The sequence below is a fragment of the Neophocaena asiaeorientalis genome, unplaced genomic scaffold, assembly GCF_003031525.2.
Source record: "Neophocaena asiaeorientalis asiaeorientalis breed wild unplaced genomic scaffold, Neophocaena_asiaeorientalis_V1.1 scaffold246, whole genome shotgun sequence".
NCBI classification, from domain to species: Eukaryota; Metazoa; Chordata; class Mammalia; order Artiodactyla; family Phocoenidae; genus Neophocaena; species Neophocaena asiaeorientalis.
This window is the reverse complement of record NW_020174551.1, coordinates 3,894,158-3,913,464: the sequence shown is the minus strand read 5'-3', so window position 1 is coordinate 3,913,464 and position 19,307 is coordinate 3,894,158. Positions and strand designations below refer to the sequence as shown.

The window sequence follows — 19,307 nt, the reverse complement described above, 5'->3', positions numbered from 1 at the left end:
GTGCTATAATATAAGGTAATAGAAATTGCAAAGCAGCGTTTTAATCTTAAGACAACTATAGTTCTGCATTGCTAAAAATTTTAGTTTGCTCTAAGAGGGGAAAAAAGATTTCAATATAATGCATTCTCAAATTTCCTTCTGTATTCTAGCAGAATGATTGACAGTGTACTTAGTTTACAAAAAAGTATTATAATAAATATGGTTCTTTGGAGAACAACTTTGTTTCCTGAAGTAAATTATACTAAAATTTGAGGAAATAGGTAACTAAGCAATTATTTTAAGACCAACTGTTGATTGTAAATATGGAGCTCTTCCAGTGCCTGCTTTTCACTGTTGTGTACATGGAGAGTTTAAAGACCAAACTACCTTTAAAATAACGATATTTTTGTAATAAAACCTAAGATAGTGATCCAAGGTTCTTTTCATGTTTTTCAAGTAAAATATCCCAACTGTATTTGAAATTTTAAGTATTTCTCACTTTTTCTTATGTGAGGCATAATTTAAGTGTTATTTTAATGTTTATTAGGTCCTGCTGTTGATCTGAAGTGTAGATTTTAAAGTCACCCATAATCCTACCACCAGAAATAACCATTGTTAATAATCTTAGTGTATCTCCTTTCAGACTTAAGGCATATATGTGCAGATAGATGTATGTGATTTTAGGTCTAAGCAAAATTAAATATATTTGAAGCTATGGTCTGGGAGGAAATACCCTGATTAGAGTCTTTTAAGTCATCATATTTCAGATATAAAAAAAGTAGCATAATATGATACGAATTTACTTTTTTAAACTAGATTTTTTTGTGTGTGAAAGTTTCAGCTTTTACTAGTATTAATTTTCCTTTTTTGACTTGTACAGATCTCATAATGTATTTCTTCTTTTTCTGCTCTGATACATCAGGACTTATGCTTGGAAATGCTTTTATTTTGATACCTTGGGCTTTTTTTTTTTTTTAGTGTAATAATGTATTCATATAGATCAGGCAAGTAAAAAAATCTTGATTTGTTTATGAATTTTTAAAATTATTATTATTTTTTAGAAGATGTTGGGGGTAGGAGTTTATTAATTAATTCATTAATTTTTGCTGTATTGGGTCTTCGTTTCTGTGCGAGGGCTTTCTCTAGTTGTGGCAAGCAGGGGCCACTCTTCATCGCGGTGCGCGGGCCTCTCACTATCGCGGCCTCTCTTGTTGCGGAGCACAGGCTCCAGACGCGCAGGCTCAGTAGTTGTGGCTCACGGGCCTAGTTGCTCCGTGGCATGTGGGATCCTCCCAGACCAGGGCTCGAACCCGTGTCCCCTGCATTAGCAGGCAGATTCTCAACCACTGTGCCACCAGGGAAGCGCACAATATTTTTAATTGTGGTAAAATAACACATAACATAAAATTTACCACTGTAACCATTTTTAAGTGTTCAGTACCTTGGGCTGGTTTTAGTAGGAATTTGCCTTCTCTCTCAAAGTCAATTGATTCCATTTGCCGGCCCAGGAGTATGAAAGAAATGTACATGGTGCAAAGCAGTATTTCAAGACTTATTCTTTAACTGTACATCAATACTTAACCAACATTTTCTAACCCTTTTTCACTTAAGCTCTTTTAACATATTTTCTTACCTTCTCTATTGTTTATTTCTGAAGACTTAATTGGGAAACCTAAAGAGAAGAGTAGAGAAAATTTTTATTAAAAATCCAACATTTTAGTCATCTTTTCTCATGTTTGTTAAGTTACCAAAGTAAAATCTACCAAGTTAATTCTCGCATCTTCTGCATAACTTTAGGCGTTTTAAAAAAATTCTTATTAACATATTTACTGGAATGGCTTTTTTCTCCTGACTGTTGTGATCATGTAACCTGCCCTTCTCTTCACTCCTTTACAGTTCATGAATGTTAGCATCACAAAAGTTCTGAAACTCGCTGATGAGATTCCGAGAAGTATCTATTCCAGATGCATGTTCAAAAACTGAAGAGCACATTTACTTTTTAATACTAATATACATGTGTTTTCTTTTTTGCTCAAGGTATTGCACATCTATTACAAATTTCCTGGTTATGGGAGGATTCCAGCTTCTTGCTAAGCCTGCCATGTAAGCAAATACATACTTTACAGTTATTATTCTAACAACCAAAGATCATGTTTTATAGCATTCTGTGTTTTTGAGTGCCCAGGAAAAGCTTTGACTTGGTCCTTGTGCCAAACAAATCAAAATGTAGACTTTCACTAAATCTTATAAAAGATAGATGTTATTAGCTCCTTATTATCATTGGAAGTAGCATGGTATTGAAAAAGCCACAAGATCTGGGTCCTTCTTTACTGCTACCACTGATTATCCCCAAGACTTTGGACAGCTCTCCTCACCAAATTGAGCCTAACTTTTTTTCTCTGAAAAATGGGAATGTTCTCTCCCCAGTTGTGAGGAACAAATATTATGTGATGGTACAGAGAAAAGTGCAAAGTGTTGCACAAATGGAAAGTTTTCGCATTTAGTCTCTGGATAAGTAATAAATATAAAGGCCCCTTGCATGAGCCAGTCATTCTGAACTGTGTAGTTTCTCAACAAGTGTTGACCCAGCAAGAAAGACAGGTTTAAAAAATCAGTTATATTTTAATAGTAAACATTTCAAATATATACTCACAACCAAGATTGAAGTTTAAACCCAGATGTCAGTGTTTTGCCATGTTTGCTTTTGATCTTATATCCTAATAGAAAGAATAGTAATGACTGTGTCTCATTTCTGGTTTTAAAGGGAATGCTTTTAATATTTCACCATTCAACATGATTGCCTTAGGGTTTTGGTAAATATTATTTATAGGGTTAAACAGCTCCCTTCTAAAACTTGAAGAGCAATTGATTTTTAAAAAATGTTAAATATCCTTGAGTTCCCAAGGTAAATTCAGTGCTCTTTATGTATTAGTTTTTTAATACATTTCTGGATTCAATTTGCTAATATTTAAGATGTTTGCATTTATGTGAATATGATGTTTTCTTTCTCTTCTGAACTTGCCCAGTTTTGGTAAGAGGATTGTACTAGTAATTATAAAATGAGTTAGCGAGCTTCCTCTCTTTTTCTATCAAAGTACAGATGAGGATTATCTGTACTTTGAAGATTTGGTAGAAATCATCTGTTAAAAAGCATGGTCTTCAGGGGAGCATTTACTGTAGGGAGTTTTTAAGCTACTATTTGGTTTTTTTAATGAATAGGTCTGTTCAAGTCTTTATTTCTTCTTTCAGCTTCAATTGTTTATACTTTTCTGGAGAATTGTTTCAAATTTATTGGCATAATATTTTTGTCATTGTCTTAAGATGTGTTCACGTCTATAATTTGTTGTAGCTCCTATTTTTCATCCCTATTATTATTTATTTGAGCCTTTTATCTTTTTATCTTGGTCAGTCTTGTCAGCAGTTTACCCTTTTTTGTTACTCTTTTCAAAGATTAAGCTGTAATTAATCCTTTCCTTTCTTTGTTTTCTGTTTCACTAATTTCTGTTTTTTATTTCCTTCTACTTCATGTTCACCTGTTCATGTCTTCCAACTTGATGAGTTTAGCATTTAGTTCATTAATTTTTCAATCTTAATTTTTCTAAAGTGCTCATCTAAGGCTATAAATTTCCCTCTAAGTGTTGCTTTAGCTGTATGTAAAAAGTTTTGATCCGGGCTTCCCTGGTGGCGCAGTGGTTGAGAGTCCGCCTGCCGATGCAGGGGACACGGGTTCATGCCCCGGTCCGGGAAGATCCCACATGCCGCGGAGCGGCTGGGCCCGTGAGCCATGGCCGCTGAGCCTGCGCGTTCGGAGCCAGTGCTCCGCAGTGGGAGAGGCCGCGACAGTGAGAGGCCCGCGTACCTCAAAAAAAAAAAAAAAAAAGTTTTGATCCATTTTGTTTTTGTAGTCACTCAGTTCTAAATATTTCTCTGCTTTCCATCATGATTTGACTCATGTCACGTGCTCATTCATTTCCAAAATATAGGGGTTTGGCCTTATTTTTTTAATGACAGGTTAAAGAGTGTTATATTTTAAACTTATGTAGTAATTTTTAAATCCTTGATCTTGCTATTTTGTTTAATATTAATATTATGACACCGCTTTCTATTCTTTTACTTTTTAGCCCTTCTGTAATGTAACCTTCCTCTAGCATTTCAGAGTCGAGTTCTCAAGGGTTGACCTGATTCCTTGTTAGAGCAGCTAAAGCAAATGACATAAGTGAAAGCCTCTTGCGAGAGCCTGGACAGGTGGAAAGCAATTAATGAACTCTGGGTGACTCTGAGCTATGGAAGCAGATATTAAGTTTGGATTTGGGCAGCATTTCCTAAACAGTGGTTCATGAACCCCAGGGTTTTACATAGTTAAAGGCAGTAATGACATTCTTTTAACTTCTATTTACAAAATCAGTAATTTAAGTTACTTTAAGGTATTCATTTAAAAAAAGAACACTTTGAGAATCTCTAGAGTATAGCTATTGAGCCCATTGGCAGTTAGTGAATTTGCCTAAGCTTTCATCACTTAGCTGGTTTATCACTTAGCCATTCACCTCAGGCTAGCCTGGTGGTTTGATCATCAGATATATATTTTTTTAATATTGTGGTAAAATATACATAGCATTTATCATTTTAACCATTCCTAAGTGTATGGTTCTGTGGCATCAAGCACATTCAGATGTTGTGTAAGCCACTGTCTCTACACAAAACTTCTCATCCCCAATAAAAATTCTGTACCCATTAAACAGAGACTCCCCCCACCCCAGCCCCTGGTAACCTCTACTCCCTGTCTCTATGAATCTGCCTGCTCTAGGTACCATATAAGTGGAATCATAGTAGTTGTCCTTCTGTATCTGGCTTACTTCCCTAAGTATATTTTCAAGGTCCATCCATGTGGTAGCGTATACCAAAATTTCATTTCATTATATGTCTCAATAATATTCCATTGTATGTATATACCACATTTTGATTATCCATTCATCTGTCAATGGACACTTGGGTGGTTTTTACCTTTAATATATTTATTTTTTGAGTAACAAGTGTAAACCTAGCCATATAAGGAAAGAGCAATATTGCCACTATTGGATTCAAAGCTCCCAAGAGGAGATAAGCTAAACAGAGTAGTTCAGGTTTTCTGAGAGCATACTAGGGCCCCTTTTGGGAAAGTCTACAGGTAAGAACTTGAGTGAGTCCAGAAAGGTAATAGGGATTTACAAGTGTTGGAACATTTCTGGTCTAGTAGACCAGAAGAAATGTGGTCAGAGGGAGTATGTGTTCACCATGTACCACCTCCATCTCTCAGGAGCAGGTCAAAGCAGAATACTTCTGTAGGGTTAAATAAGTTCCCCCAGCTGATCTCAGCAATAGGATGTGGTGGAGGAAGTAGGAACATCCAACAGGCCAATATAAACAAAAATCTGGGTCATGTTCCTTGGGGCACGCCCTCTTAATTGCATTATAAAACAGTCCACTTTGTGCCGTTGAACTTATGGGTTCCTGGAAATTATTACATATTTTTCCATCTTTCTAAGATAATATTTTATAATTTCTGAGTTAAACATCTCTATTCCATAGTTCTCTAAGGGATTATAAAATTATTCATTTTTGCTTTATAGTCTTGTGTGACATTGTTCTGTCTGAAGCCTTGTAGCTGAGAATTGTAGTGTAGTGCTTGTAAAGCAGTCAGGGTGGTACCTGGCACAGAATTATTGTTCATTAAGTGACAGATAATGAGTATTACTCTGTTCCACCGACTCTTACTACTTTACAGATCTTTTAAGTGTTTTAGTCTGTTGAGCATAGTCTCAATGGGTCACTAATCAGCCTTAAAATTTGCAGTAAAATGTTAATTATGAACTTATATATAATTGAATATAAAAACTAAATGTTGGCTTCAGTTTGAATGCTTTTGATAATGTCAACATTAAAATCTGCACATGTAATTTGCTTTACTGTTTCCTGTTAATTGTAGTACTGGTATCTACAGCTTTTTGTTACTGTCCTGTAATAAACTCTTATTAGATGATAAACAATTTTAAAAAAAAGAAGAAATTAGAAGTATTTTAATATTCCACGCCAATTCTGTTAGAGCAAAGAGCTTTGTTTTTTCCTCCAGTATTTCTGTGTAGCACAACTAATTAGAGCAGTTAGTCTTGCCATTTATTGCTGTAACTTCTGGCTTGGAAATTAACAGGTAAATGTGTCAGCTGGTCTCCAGTTATTCCCTGAAACTGTGGGATGTATGATTCATTTCCTAGAACTTCAGGCACAAGCCTGTGATTAACCATCTCTATTACAGAGTTACTATTGCTACCATTTGTTACTTTTTATACCCCCAAATCCCATTTTATAGGCAGGGAAATTCTTTTAATTACATCTGGTTTATTTCATTGTATTAATCTTCTGGTGCTTTCTTTCATAGCGCCTAAAAATGTACATTTTGAAAAAAGTAGTATCAAGTGAAATATTTCTACTCAATATCATGCATGTCGTCAGTACCAAAATGATTAACTGAATCCCTGTTTTTCTCTACCTTCAGTGATTTCCTAAATAAAAACCAGGAACTATTGCAAGATTTATCAGAAGTGAATGATGAAAACACCCAATTGATGGAAATATTGAATACCTTGTTTTTCTTGCCAATCAGACGACTTCATAATTATGCCAAAGTTTTGCTAAAGCTTGCTACTTGTTTTGAAGTGGTAAGCTCTCATGTATACCTCCTTTGGACACTTGGGAAGTCAAGGATCATAGTTTGTTTGTTTGTTTGTTTGTTTGTTTGAATTATGCTACCCCAAGATCTGGAACTACACTAATTTAACATTTATAATGTGTCTAAATTTATTTTTCTTCAGGGAAATGAAAGAAGAAAGTATGACTGTAGGTATATCTAGGGTTCTTTGCTATAGATTCAGTTTCCTCTCAGGACCTTAACAAGATTAATTTTATTCATTTTATGAAAGTCTAAAGTTGAGACCCAGTTGTGCTACTCATTCAGTAGTTGTCCAAGTTTGAGTACATACTGAGTACAATTACACAGAACTGTTTAAAACCCTGGCTTCCTATATAATGACTCACACTTGTACGGCAGTGGCATTAGCACCTAGCCTGGACTCATGATAGACTTATGCCAGGTATTTGGGTCACCTTGGCATATGCTATGAGAAATCACAGTGTTACAGGATTTTCTCAAATGTTAATGAGTTCACTTTCTGTATTAAATTAGTTAGGTGGAGTCCTAGAAAATTAGCACTGCTCTAGGATATGGGTATATGTTAAAGTTGGTTCTAAGGCAGTCACCTTTGAAATTGTACTGAAATGTGTTGTTTTATTTTGTGTCCATTCTGAAGGGCTCTAGAGAAACCATAATGATTCTAGAGTTTCTTATAGCTCAGGATTTTTCAAATCTTGGAATCTATCTCCTCCTCTGGACAGATATTGTCTCCAGAGTGATCTAGGAATTGATGTGGCCTTTCTACGTTTAATCCTACTGTGGTCTTGTGGGTCTGTTCTTTTGTCTGATTTCAGTGTTACCCCAAACTGATCTATTTCAGCTATGAAGGTTTGAGCTACACAAATATCCCAATGAGATACAGATTTCACTCAGTATGTCCTTAATTAATCAAAAATCAGCTAGATCAGCTTGGAATTGTTCAGAGTCTGATACTGTACTGTTTCCAGTCTGAAGAGTCCTAATTCTGTGTAAAAAGTCCACACTCTTTTAGTTTGGAATTGAAGGCCCTTCACAGTCTGATACTCTCTTTTGTTTCTAGCCTTATAGTCTACCCTGTGTCCTACATGTTCAGATTCCCTGGATATAGTTCTCATATGCTTTATATTTCCTCTATCCTCATTATGGGAAACCTTCAAGGCTTGAGTCAAAAATCTTTTTCTCATGAAAATGAAGCCCTCTCTGACCATACTCCACTCCTTTCCCTGCCCATCTCTTATTCCCTTCTCTGTGTTTTGCTAGTACTTTTTGTCCCCATTATTTTCTTATCACATTATGTCGGTGATCCTCAGCCAGGGTTGGGGATCAAAATCGTCTGTGTTTTTCAAAACACGTGGCTATGTTCCATCACTGCGAATTGTTGTTTAGTAAGTGTAAGGTATAGCTGAGACATTATATGTGTATAAAATTATTTAAATAAAAATAATACCTAATATTTATTAAATGCACTCCATGTGCCAGGTACTGTTCTAAGCATGTTATATATATTCATTTAATCCCCACATCGACTCTGTGAAATAGATATTATTACTATCATCCCCCTTTTTCAGATGAGAGAATTGAGGCATAGCTGAGAATTGGTAGAGCTAGAATTCATATCAGAGCATTCTGGCTCCAGAGTCTCTTCCTTTGACTATTTTACTATATTGTCTCTTCCAATAACCTATTAACAAAACCAATGTATTATTCTGGTATGTTATATGTTTTTCTGTCTTCTCTGCCTAGTTATAAGCTCCCAGAAGACAAAGATTGTGCCTTACTTATTTTTTTATCCCTAGCATTCAACAGAATATTCCATATGTAGTAGATACCATTAAATATTCCTTAAATGAATGGAAAAAATGGATATGAATGACTGAGAACTGTGGAATGTAAAGTAATTACGAATGTGAGGAATCATCTTTTCATCTTACCTTCTCCTCACTCTCCACAAGACACTGCAATTATACCCTATCCCGTGGTTGATTCTCAGAGCTTGGTCACAGACACCTGGGGGTTCTAGAGACCCTTTCAGGAGATGGCAGGATCAAACTGTTTTCAGGACAGTACTAAGACATTTGCTGATTACACTGTGTTGTCGTTTGCACTGATGGTGCAGAGATAAAGATGGGTCAAACTGCTGGCTCCTTAGCATGAATGAAGGCAGTGGCACCAAACTATACTCAGTCATTGTGTTCTTTGCTGGCATGTACTTGCAGTTAAAAAACAAAATAAACAAACAAAAAATTGCCAATTTCACTTAAAAAACATTCTTGGTAAAGCAGTAAAAATTATTAATTCTTTTTAACATCAACCACTGAGTATACATCTTTAAAAAAAAAAGAGAGATATAATTGACATATAACATTAGTTTCAGGTATATAACATAGTGATTCAATATATGTACATATTATGAAATGACCACAGTAAGTCTAGTTAAATTTATCACCACACACAGAAATACAACATCTTTTTAATATTCTGCATGATGAAATGGGGAGTACACAGAAAGCAGCTCTGCTGCATCCCAAAGTATGAATGTTTTTCAAGGAAAAGCACAAGATTGAGATCGTTGAGTTGAAAGCTGCCTTTTTCTTTTAAATGTGGAACGCTTCACGAATTTGCACGTCATCCTTGCTCAGGGGCCATGCTAATCTTCTGCTTATCGTTCCAATTTTAGTATATGTGCTGCTGAAGCAGCACTTTTTTTTTTTTAACTTGAAAGAACAATTGACAGATAAACTGTGGTTATTCAGACTTGGGTATTTGACAGATACTTTCTCAAAAAAGGGGATTAAATGAGCCTGTCACTTCAAGGAGAACAACTGACAGTATTTGTTGCCAATGATAAAATCTGAATTTTTAAGCAAAAATTAAAATGTGGAAAACGTGTGTATCACTGCAAGCTTGGCATTTTTCCAATATTTAAAGACTTTCTGATGAGATTGGTGACGATTTAATGTGCTTTTTGATACAATAAAATGTATCAATATTTGGAAGATCTGCATAATTCACTGAACCAGTATTTTTCAAATGTCCAATTCACACGTTATAAAATCATGCATAGGTTTTAAAAAAAAATCTATTCAAAATGTAGGATAGACCAGTGAATTTTAATGTAACAGGATACAAAGAGTTTGATGTAGTTTCAGATTCCACATTTTAGCTACTCTTTAAGAAACTACCACTTAACAAGTTTTGGTATAGTTTCAAAGGAGAATATCCACAATTATATGAAATGGCTATTAAAATCCTCCTCCCTTTTCTGACTAAATATCTTTAAAAGGAAGATTTTCTTTATTTCAAATAAAGAATCTTAACAGATTAAATGCAGTGGCAGATATGAAAATCCAGCTGTCATCTTTTAAGTCAGATAATAAAGAGATTGGAAAAGATGTAGAACAATGCCACTTTTCTCCTGAAACATTTTTTTGTTTTGGAAATTTTAGTTATTTTTTCATTAAAAATGTTATTGTATTTGAAGTGAGTTAATAAAGATACAAAGTTTTTTAAACTTTATTCTCTGATATGGTAAATATCAGGAGATAATAACCCACAGAAGCAAAACAGAGAGATCCTGAGACCAAAACCCCTGAGAATTCCTGGCCTATCCTGAGTTCTCTGCTGCTCTCCTCACTGATAACTGTCAGTGTATATTTCTTTTCCCCTTGAGTTCTCCCCCTATTTCATATGTACCTGTATGTGGTAGGATTTTCTGGAACCAGTCTTCTTTTTCCTCAGCTCCCTTTAGTGTACCATATCTGTTCTTAGGCTGGCTTCCCTCCCTAAATTATTACTACATATCTAAACCACACTGAGTCTACAAATTCTGGACAATTGTTTTATATTCTTTTTTCCCTCCTTAATTATTGGCCTCTAGACATCTCCAGAATACCAGAAACTGCAGGATTCCAGTTCTTGTTATGAGTCTCTTGCTCTCCATCTCGGCAGGAAAAGGAAGGAAGCAGAATACACACTGGGTTTCTGGAAGACCTTTCCTGGAAAAATGACGGTAAACTGTGCCAATTGTTGATATCCCAACAAACAGCAGGCTTATCCGTAACAGCTGCCATAATTTTCTCGGTTTCTTACTTATTTATGGTAATAATGCTTTAATGACCCCTTTTCTAAGGGCAGCTAAGGACCACAGCAGTGGGGGCTTTAAATATCAACACCTTCCCTCATGGCTAGGAATCCTTTCTGAATATGTCTCTCCCTGTTTTGTTTGTTCCTATCTTTTTATTTTCCTTTGGGCACTGATTTTGTGAAATGTTTGGATCCCGTCTGAATTTAAGTTTAACACCAAGCTAAGCTGTGACCAACAAATTCTCCTTAATGTCATTTGTATCTTTATCATCTTCTCTTTGCAGAAAATAATTTTGATACTTCAATTTTCTATTTGTTTTTAATACCAGGATTCCTTGAGGAAGCCAGAGCGTCGACTGCTGTGTGAGAGCAGTAACCGGGCCCTGTCACTGCAGCATGCTGGGAGGTTTTCTGTGAATTGGTTCATTCTCTTTAATGATGCCCTAGTCCATGCCCAGGTATGCTGGATTCCTAACCTTAAAAGAGGCCCTGGAAGGTGCAGTACTATGAGTATTTAATTAATCGTAGTATCAGTTTATTTTACAAACTATTATGATTTTACTGAAACTCTTGAGTAAAAGAGACTGTTTAGCTTGCTTTTGTGGTACCGGCCAGATTTCAGGGAGCTTTTTTAGTTTCCAACTTGAAAATGAGTGTCAGCCCTGAAGGGGTCCTTGCAGCAGACATGGCGAGACCATTGGGGTTAGTTATGTTATGGCGACTATGTGGCTGAGGTGGACTTAACCATTTGAAAGGGGTTCTGCAGCAGCGACCCCAGGGCCCACATGGGCTTTCTCAGATGTGTCTCCATGTCTTTATTTCAGTTCTCCACACACCATGTTTTCCCTTTGGCCACACTGTGGGCAGAGCCACTTTCTGAAGAAGCTGGTGGTGTGTAAGTGTCCCCCCAACCTCATTCCCTTCCTCTGTTACTTAGCCAGTTTGTTTCCTTAGACATGAATAAAATGGGAAGGCTCAGGAGGCCTCCCCATTCTGCACAAGAAGGCTTACCCTCCCAGTACGTAGGTAGTAAGTGCCCTGCTGTGAAGAGCGTGACAAATCATGACAAGTGGTGGAAGGGCTTCTCCGTTGTTCTCATCCCCATAGTTTAACCCAGAGAAATAACTGTGTCCTTTTCCCACCGTGGAAACCACACCCAGAGCATTGAATATATTTAAATTTAATTGACTTCTGATCCCTTTGAAATAAACAAGTTGCTTTTCATATTTGAGGATTGATGTTGTAATGACAGGTTGTCATACTTACTGATCTTTATCCTTGTGAACATTTTAGGAATGGCCTAAAGATAACTACACCCGAGGAGCAGTTCACTCTCATTTCATCAACACCCCAGGAAAAGGTTAGTCCATCATGGTATTTTCTTTCCATCTTTGGCCTGGCTCTTTCTGTCTCTTATGGTGGTAAGAAAGAAAGAAAAATTGTTCTTGCTTGTCTAATGATCCATAATTATGTCTGATAAATCTTCATTAAACCAAGACTGTAGAATTTTGTTGTTGCTGGTCTTTATTTTATTTTTTTATACATCAGGTTCTTATTAGTTATCTATTTTATACATATTGGTGTATACATATCAGTCCGAGTCTCCCAATTCATCACACCACCACCACCACTTTCCCCCCTTGGTGTCCATACGTTTGTTCTCTACATCTGTGTCTCTATTTCTGCCTTGCAAACCAGTTCATCTGTACCATTTTTCTAGATTCCACATATACGCATTTAAATATGATATTTGTTTTTCTCTTTCTGACTTACTTCACTCTGTATGATGGTCTCTGAGTCCATCTGCATCTCTACAAATGACCCAATTACCTTCCTTTTTATGGCTGAGTAATATTCCATTGTATATATTACCACATCTTCTTTATCCATTCGTCTGTCGATGGGCATTTACGTTGCTTCCTAGTACTGGCTATTGTAAATAGTGCTGCAATGAACATTGGGGTGCGTGTGTCTTTTTTTTTTTTTTTTTAGCCGCTCCGCGGCATGCGGGATCCTCCCCGACCGGGGCACAAAGCCCCGTCCCCTGCATTGGCAGGCGGACTCCCAACCACTGCGCCACCAGGGAAGCCCCCCATGTGTCTTTTTGAATTATGGTTTTCTCTGGGTATATGCCCAGTAGTGTGATTGCTGGGTCATACAGTAATTCTATTTTTAGTTTTTTAAGGAACCTCCATACTGTTCTCCATAGTGGCTGTATCAATTTACATTCCCAGCAATAGTGCAAGAGGGTTCCCTCTCCAGCATTTGTTTGTAGATTTTCTGATGATGCCCATTCTAACTGGTGTGAGGTGATACCTCATTGTAGTTTTGATTTGCTTTCTATTTTGGAGATGAATCCTTTGTCCATTGATTCATTTGCAAATATTTTCTCCCATTCTGAGGGTTGTCTTTTCGTCTTGTTTATAGTTTCCTTTGCTTTGCAAAAGCTTTTAAGTTTCATTAGGTCCCATTTGTTTATTTTTGTTTTTATTTCCATTACTCTAGGAGGTGGGTCAAAAAAGATCTTGCTGTGATTTGTGTTAAAGAGTGTTCTTCCTATGTTTTCCTCTAAGAGTTTTATAGTGTCTGGTCTTACACTTAAGTCTTTAATCCATTTAGAGTTTAGTTTTGTGTATGGTGTTAGGGAGTGTTCTAAGTTCATTCCTTTGCATGTAGCTGTCCAGTTTTCCCAGCATCACTTATTGAAGAGACTGTCTTTTCCCCATTGTATGTCCTTGCCTCCTTTGTCATAGATTAGTTGACCATAGGTGTGTGGGTTTATCTCTGGGCTTTCTATCCTGTTCCATTGATCTATACTTCTGTTTTTGTGCAAGTACCATTTTGTCTTGATTACTGTAGCTCTGTAGCATAATTTGAAGTCGGGGAGCCTGATTCCTCCAGCTCCATTTTTCTTTCTCACGATTGCTTTGGCTATTCCAGGTCTTTTGGGTCTCCATACAAATTTAAAATTTTTTTGTTCTAATTCTGTAAAAAATGCCATTGGTAATTTGATCGGGATTGCATTGAATCTGTAGATTGCTTTGGGTAGTACAGTCATTTTCACAATATTGATTCTTCCAATCCAAGACCATGGTATATCTCTCCATCTGTTTGTGTCATCTTTGATTTCTTTCATCAGTGTCTTATAGTTTTCTGAGTACAGGTCTTTTACCTCCTTAGGTAGGTTTATTCCTAGGTATTTCATTCTTTTTGTTGCAGTGGTGAATGGGATTGTTGCCTTAATTTCTCTTTCTGATCTTTCGTTGTTAGTGTATAGGAATACAAAAGATTTCTGTGCTTTAATTTTGTATCCTGCCACTTTACCAGATTCATTGATTAGCTCTAGTAGTTTTCTGGTGACATCTTCAGGATTCTGTATGTATGGTATCATGTCATCTGTAAACAGTGACAGTTTTACTTCTTCTTTTTCCAATTTGTATTCCTTTTATTTCTTTTTCTTCTCCGATTGCTGTGGCTAGGACTTCCAAAACTATGCTGAATAAGAGTGGTGAGAGTGGACATCCTTGTCTTCTTCCTGATCTTAGAGGAAATACTTTCAGGTTTTCAGCATTGAGAATGATGTTTGCTGTGGGTTTGTCTTATATGGCCTTTATTATGTTGAGGTAGGTTCCCTCTATGCCCACTTTCTGGATAGTTTTTATCAGAAATGCGTGTTGAGTTTTGTCAAAAGCTTTTTCTGAATCTATTGAGATGATCATATGGTTTGTTTTTTTTTGTTTGTTTGTTTGTTTTTATTTATTTTTTTATGTGGGCCTCTCACTTTCGTGGCCTCTCCCATTGTGGAGCAGAGGCTCCGGACGTGCAGGCTCAGCAGCCATGGCTTACGGGCCCAGCCGCTCCGCAGCATGTGGGATCTTCCCAGACTGGGGCACGAACCTGTGTCCCCTTCATTGGCAGGCGGACCCTCAACCACTGCGCCGCCAGGGAAGCCCGATCATATGGTTTTTATTCTTCAATATGTTAATATGGTGTATCACATTGATTGGTTTGCATACATTGAAGAATCCTTGCACCCTGGGATAAATCCCACTTGATCATGGTGTGTGGTCCTTTTAACGTGTTGTTGGATTCTATCTGCTAGCATTTTGTTGAGGATTTTTGCATCTATATTCATCAGTGATATTCATCTGTAATTTTCTTTTTTTGTAATATCTTTGTCTGGTTTTGGTATCAGGGTGATGGTGGCCTTGTAGAATGAGTTTGGGAGTGTTCCTTCCTCTACAATTTTTTGTAAGAGTTTGAGAAGGATGGGTTTTAGGTCTTCTCTAAATGTTTGATAGAATTCACCTGTGAAGCCATCTGGTCCTGGACTTTTGTTTGTTGAAATATTTTTAATCACAGTTTCAATCTCATTACTTGTGATTGATCTGTTCATATTTTCTATTTCTTCCTGGTTCAGTCTTGGAAGGTTATACCTTTCTAAGAATTTGTCCATTTCTTCCATGTTGTCCATTTTACAGGCATAAAGTTGCTTGTAGTAGTATCTTATGATGCTTTGTACTTCTGCGGTGTCTGTTGTAACTTCTTTTTCATTTCTAATTTTATTGATTTGAGTGCTCTCCCTCTTTTTCTTGCTGAGTCTGGCTAATGGTTTATCAATTTTGTTTATCTTCTCAAAGACCCAGCTTTTACTTTTATTGATCTTTGCTATTGTTTTCTTTGTTTCTGTTTCATTTATTTGTGCTCTGATCTTTATGATTTCTTTCCTTCTACCTAACTTTGGGTTTTGTTTGTTCTTGTTTCTCTAGTTCCTTTAGGTGTAAGGTTAGATTTTTTTTTTTGGCAATTCAAATTTTTTTACTTAAAGTTATTATAAAATATTGGTTATATTCCCTGTGCTATACAACATATACTTGTAGTTTATTTATTTTATATGTAGTAGCTTGTACCTCTTAATCCCCTACCCTTACCTTGCCACTTCCCCCTTCCCTCTCCCCACTGGTAACCACTAGTTTGTTTGGTTAGAGTGTTTATTTGAGATTTTTCTTGTTTCTTGAGGTAGAATTGTAATGCTATAAACTTCTCTCTTAGAACTGCTTTTGCTGCATCGCGTAGGTTTTTGATTGTCGTGTTTTCATTGTCATTTGTCTCTAGGTATTTTTTGATTTCCTCTTTGATTTCTTTAGTGATCTCTTGGTTATTTAGTGATGTATTGTTTAGCTTCCATGTGTTTGTGTTTTTTATGTTCTTTTCCCTGTAATTTATTTCTAATCTCATAGCATTGTGGTCGGAAAAGATGCTGGCTATGATTTCAATTTTCTTAAATATAGCAAGACTTAATTTGTGACCCAAGATGTGATCTATCCTGGAGAACGTTCTGTGTGCACTTGAGAAGAAAGTGTAATCTGCTGTTTGTGGATGGAATGCCCTATAAATATGAATTAAGTCCATCTGGTCTATTTTTTCATTTAACGCTTGTGTTTCCTTTTTAATTTTCTGTCTGGATGATCTGTCCATTGGGGTAAGTGAGGTGTTAAAGTCCCCCACTATTATTGTGTTACTGTCGATTTCCTGTTTTATAGCTGTTTGCATTTGCCTTATGTATTGAGGTGCTCCTATGTTGGGTGCATATATATTTATAATTGTTGTATCTTCCTCTTGGGTTGATCCCTTGACCATTATGTAGTGTCTTTCCTTGTCTCTTGTAACATTCTTTGTTTTAAAGTCTATTTTATCTGATATGAGTATTGCTACTCCAGCTTTCTTTTGATTTCCATTTGCATGGAGTATCTTTTTCCATCCCCTCACTTTCAGTCTACATGTGTCCCTAGGTCTGAAGTGGGTCTCTTGTAGACAGCATATACATGAGTCTTGTTTTTGTATCCATTCAGTGAGCCTGTCTTTTTGTTGGAGCATTTAATCCATTCACATTAAAGGTATTTATGGATATGTATGTTCCTATTACCATTTTCTTAATTGTTTTGGGTTTGTTTTTGTAGGTCCTTTTTTTAAAAAAATTAATTTATTTGATTTATTTATTTTTGGCTGCATCGGGTCTTTGTTGCTGCGCACAGGCTTTCTGTAGTTGTGGCGAGCGGGGGCTACTCTTCCTTGCGGTGCGCGGGCTTCTCATTGCAGTGGCTTCTCTTGTTGCAGAGCATGGGCTCTAGGTGCCTGGGCTTCAGTAGTTGTGTCATGTGGGCTCAGTAGTTGTGGTTCATGGGCTCCAGAACACAGGCTCAGTAGTTGTAGCGCAAGGGCTTAGTTGCTCCGCGACATGTGGCCTCTTTCCAGACCAGGGCTTGAACCTGTGTCCCCTGCATTGGCAGGTGGATTCTTAATCACTGCGCCACCAGGGAAGCCCTGTAGATCCTTTTCTTCTCTTGTGTTTCCCACTTAGAGAAGTTCCTTTAGCATTTGTTGTAGAGCTGGTTTGGTGGTGCTGAATTCTCTTAGCTTTTGTTTGTAAAGCTTTTGATTTCTCCATCGAATCTGAATGAGATCCTTGCCGGGTAGAGTAATCTTGGTTGTAGCTTCTTCCCTTTCACCACTTTAAATATATCATGCCACTCCCTTTTGGCTTGCAGGGTTTCTGCTGAGAAATCAGCTGTTAACCTTATGGGAGTTCCCTTGTATGTTATTTGTCATTTTTCCCTTGTGGCTTTTAGTTATTTTTCTTTAATTTTTGTCAGTTTGATTACTATATGTCTCAGCGTGTTTCTTCTTGGGTTTATCCTGCCTGGGACTCTCTGTGCTTCCTGGACTTGGGTGGCTATTTCCTTTCCCATGTTAGGGAAATTTTTGACTATAATCTCTTCAAATATTTTCTTGGGTACTTTCTCTCTCCTCCTTCTGGGACCCCTATAATGCAAATGTTCGTGTGTTTAATGTTGTCCCAGGGGTCTCTTAGGTTGTCTTCATTTCTTTTCATTCTTTTTTCTTTATTCTGTTCCGTGGCAGTGAATTCCACCATTCTGTCTTCCAGGTCACTTATGCATTCTTCTGCCTCAGTTATTCTGCTATTGATTCCTTCTAGTGTATGTTTCATTTCAGTTATTGTGTTGTTCATCTCTGTTTGTTTGTTCTTTAATTCTTCTAGGTGTTTGTTCTTTAATTCTTCTAGGTCTTTGTTAAACATTTCTTGCAGTCTTCTCGATCTTTGCCTCCATTCTTTTTCCAAGGTCCTGGATCATCCTCACTATCATTATTCTGAATTCTTTTTCTTGAAGGTTGCCTATCTCCACTTTATTTAGTTGTTTTTCTGGGCTTTTATCTTGTTCCTTCATCTGGTACATAGTCCTCTGCCTTTTCATTTTGTCTATCTTTCTGTGAATGTGGTTTTTTTCCACAGGCTGCAAGATTCTAGTTCTTCTTGCTTCTCTGTTGTTGTTCTAGTGTAGCAATTTCAAACATAAAGCAGTTTATTTCAAGAGCCAATCAGTATTACTCAATAAGGAGAGTATTAGGAGTCAGAAGTTTTTTCACACCAAGGAAAGCTAGCAGGATTTAAAGCAGTGCTTGATGAGTTGTTGCCTTAAGCTTACTGAAATTTACTTTTTGCTCCTAGACAAAGTGGCTCCGGGCTATAAGCCAAGCTGTAGATCAGGCTTTGAGGGGGATGTCTGATTTTCCACCTTATGGAAGTGGCAGCAGTATTCAGAGGCAGGAACCACCCATTTCACGCAGTGCCAAATATACTTTCTACAAGGATCCTCGCCTAAAGGATGCAACCTATGATGGACGCTGGCTTTCAGGGAAGCCTCATGGCAGGTGAGAATGTTTACAGTTGGATTTATGCCTGGAGTCAGGATGGTAGTCTTAGTACTGCAAAAGTACTGATTATCAGAAACATTAATTGACATGTATTATTCTTTACTTATGCATTCCAGAGGGGTTTTGAAGTGGCCAGATGGAAAGATCTATTCTGGCATGTTCAGGAATGGCTTGGAAGATGGGTAAGAACTTCGTGAACATGAGTGTAAATTCAACTACAGACTTAAATTATGTTATTTTGTGTTTAGAGTTATCTTCAAGACAGTTGGTAGAATTTTGTTTTGTGCTTTTGGAAGTGGATTAGGGCTTATAATGGACATGTATGAACATGAAGAGAGCTAGGAATCCAGGGTGCAGCCTTGATTTGTCTAGAATGAATCACTTACCTTGACAGCTGTGTTATCTCAGGTTACACAGCTTCCATCTGTTGATGTGAGACTGTGTTTTCTATCCATTTCTTAGTTGTAAAGACTGAGGACTTAGTTGTAAAGACTGAGGACTTTGGGTAATGTTGATGTTGAGATTGTTGATATAGAAGTGCCCCCTTTACACAAAGGACATAAAGAAATTTTCCTTTCAGTAGTTTTAATTCATCTTTAATTTCTGTGATCTGTTGAAGGGAAAATCTTCTAAATGATATGGTATCCTAAGGTACTCAAATGACACTATTTTTATATAAACTTATGTTTTCTAACACTGTAAATATATGGCAGTGAAGTATTTTGTATCATGTTAGAGAACTGATATATTTTACTATATCAAAAGATTATAATATAAATTGTGTAGGTGATTTTTTTGTGTGTGTGAT

General features: G+C 36.8%; 1 protein-coding gene and 1 non-coding gene across 5 annotated transcripts in view; one reads left to right on the top strand and one right to left on the bottom strand.

Moving 5' to 3' along the window:
• Positions 1-19,307, top strand: part of ALS2 (alsin Rho guanine nucleotide exchange factor ALS2) — an 81,727-nt gene that overhangs the window by 40,048 nt on the left and 22,372 nt on the right. For 3 of the 4 annotated variants that reach the window (XM_024757366.1, XM_024757364.1, XM_024757368.1), the window contains exons 12-19: positions 2,017-2,082; positions 6,509-6,671; positions 10,560-10,691; positions 11,095-11,223; positions 11,590-11,660; positions 12,059-12,125; positions 18,294-18,496; positions 18,616-18,681. In XM_024757366.1, the coding sequence (XP_024613134.1) occupies positions 2,017-2,082; positions 6,509-6,671; positions 10,560-10,691; positions 11,095-11,223; positions 11,590-11,660; positions 12,059-12,125; positions 18,294-18,496; positions 18,616-18,681 (897 nt within the window). The remainder of the gene's footprint in view (positions 1-2,016; positions 2,083-6,508; positions 6,672-10,559; positions 10,692-11,094; positions 11,224-11,589; positions 11,661-12,058; positions 12,126-18,293; positions 18,497-18,615; positions 18,682-19,307) is intronic. The other variant, XM_024757367.1, reaches the window with a different exon arrangement.
• On the bottom strand, positions 9,277-9,382 carry LOC112407925 (U6 spliceosomal RNA). The gene has a single exon (XR_003004857.1). It is a non-coding gene; the product is annotated as a U6 spliceosomal RNA (small nuclear RNA).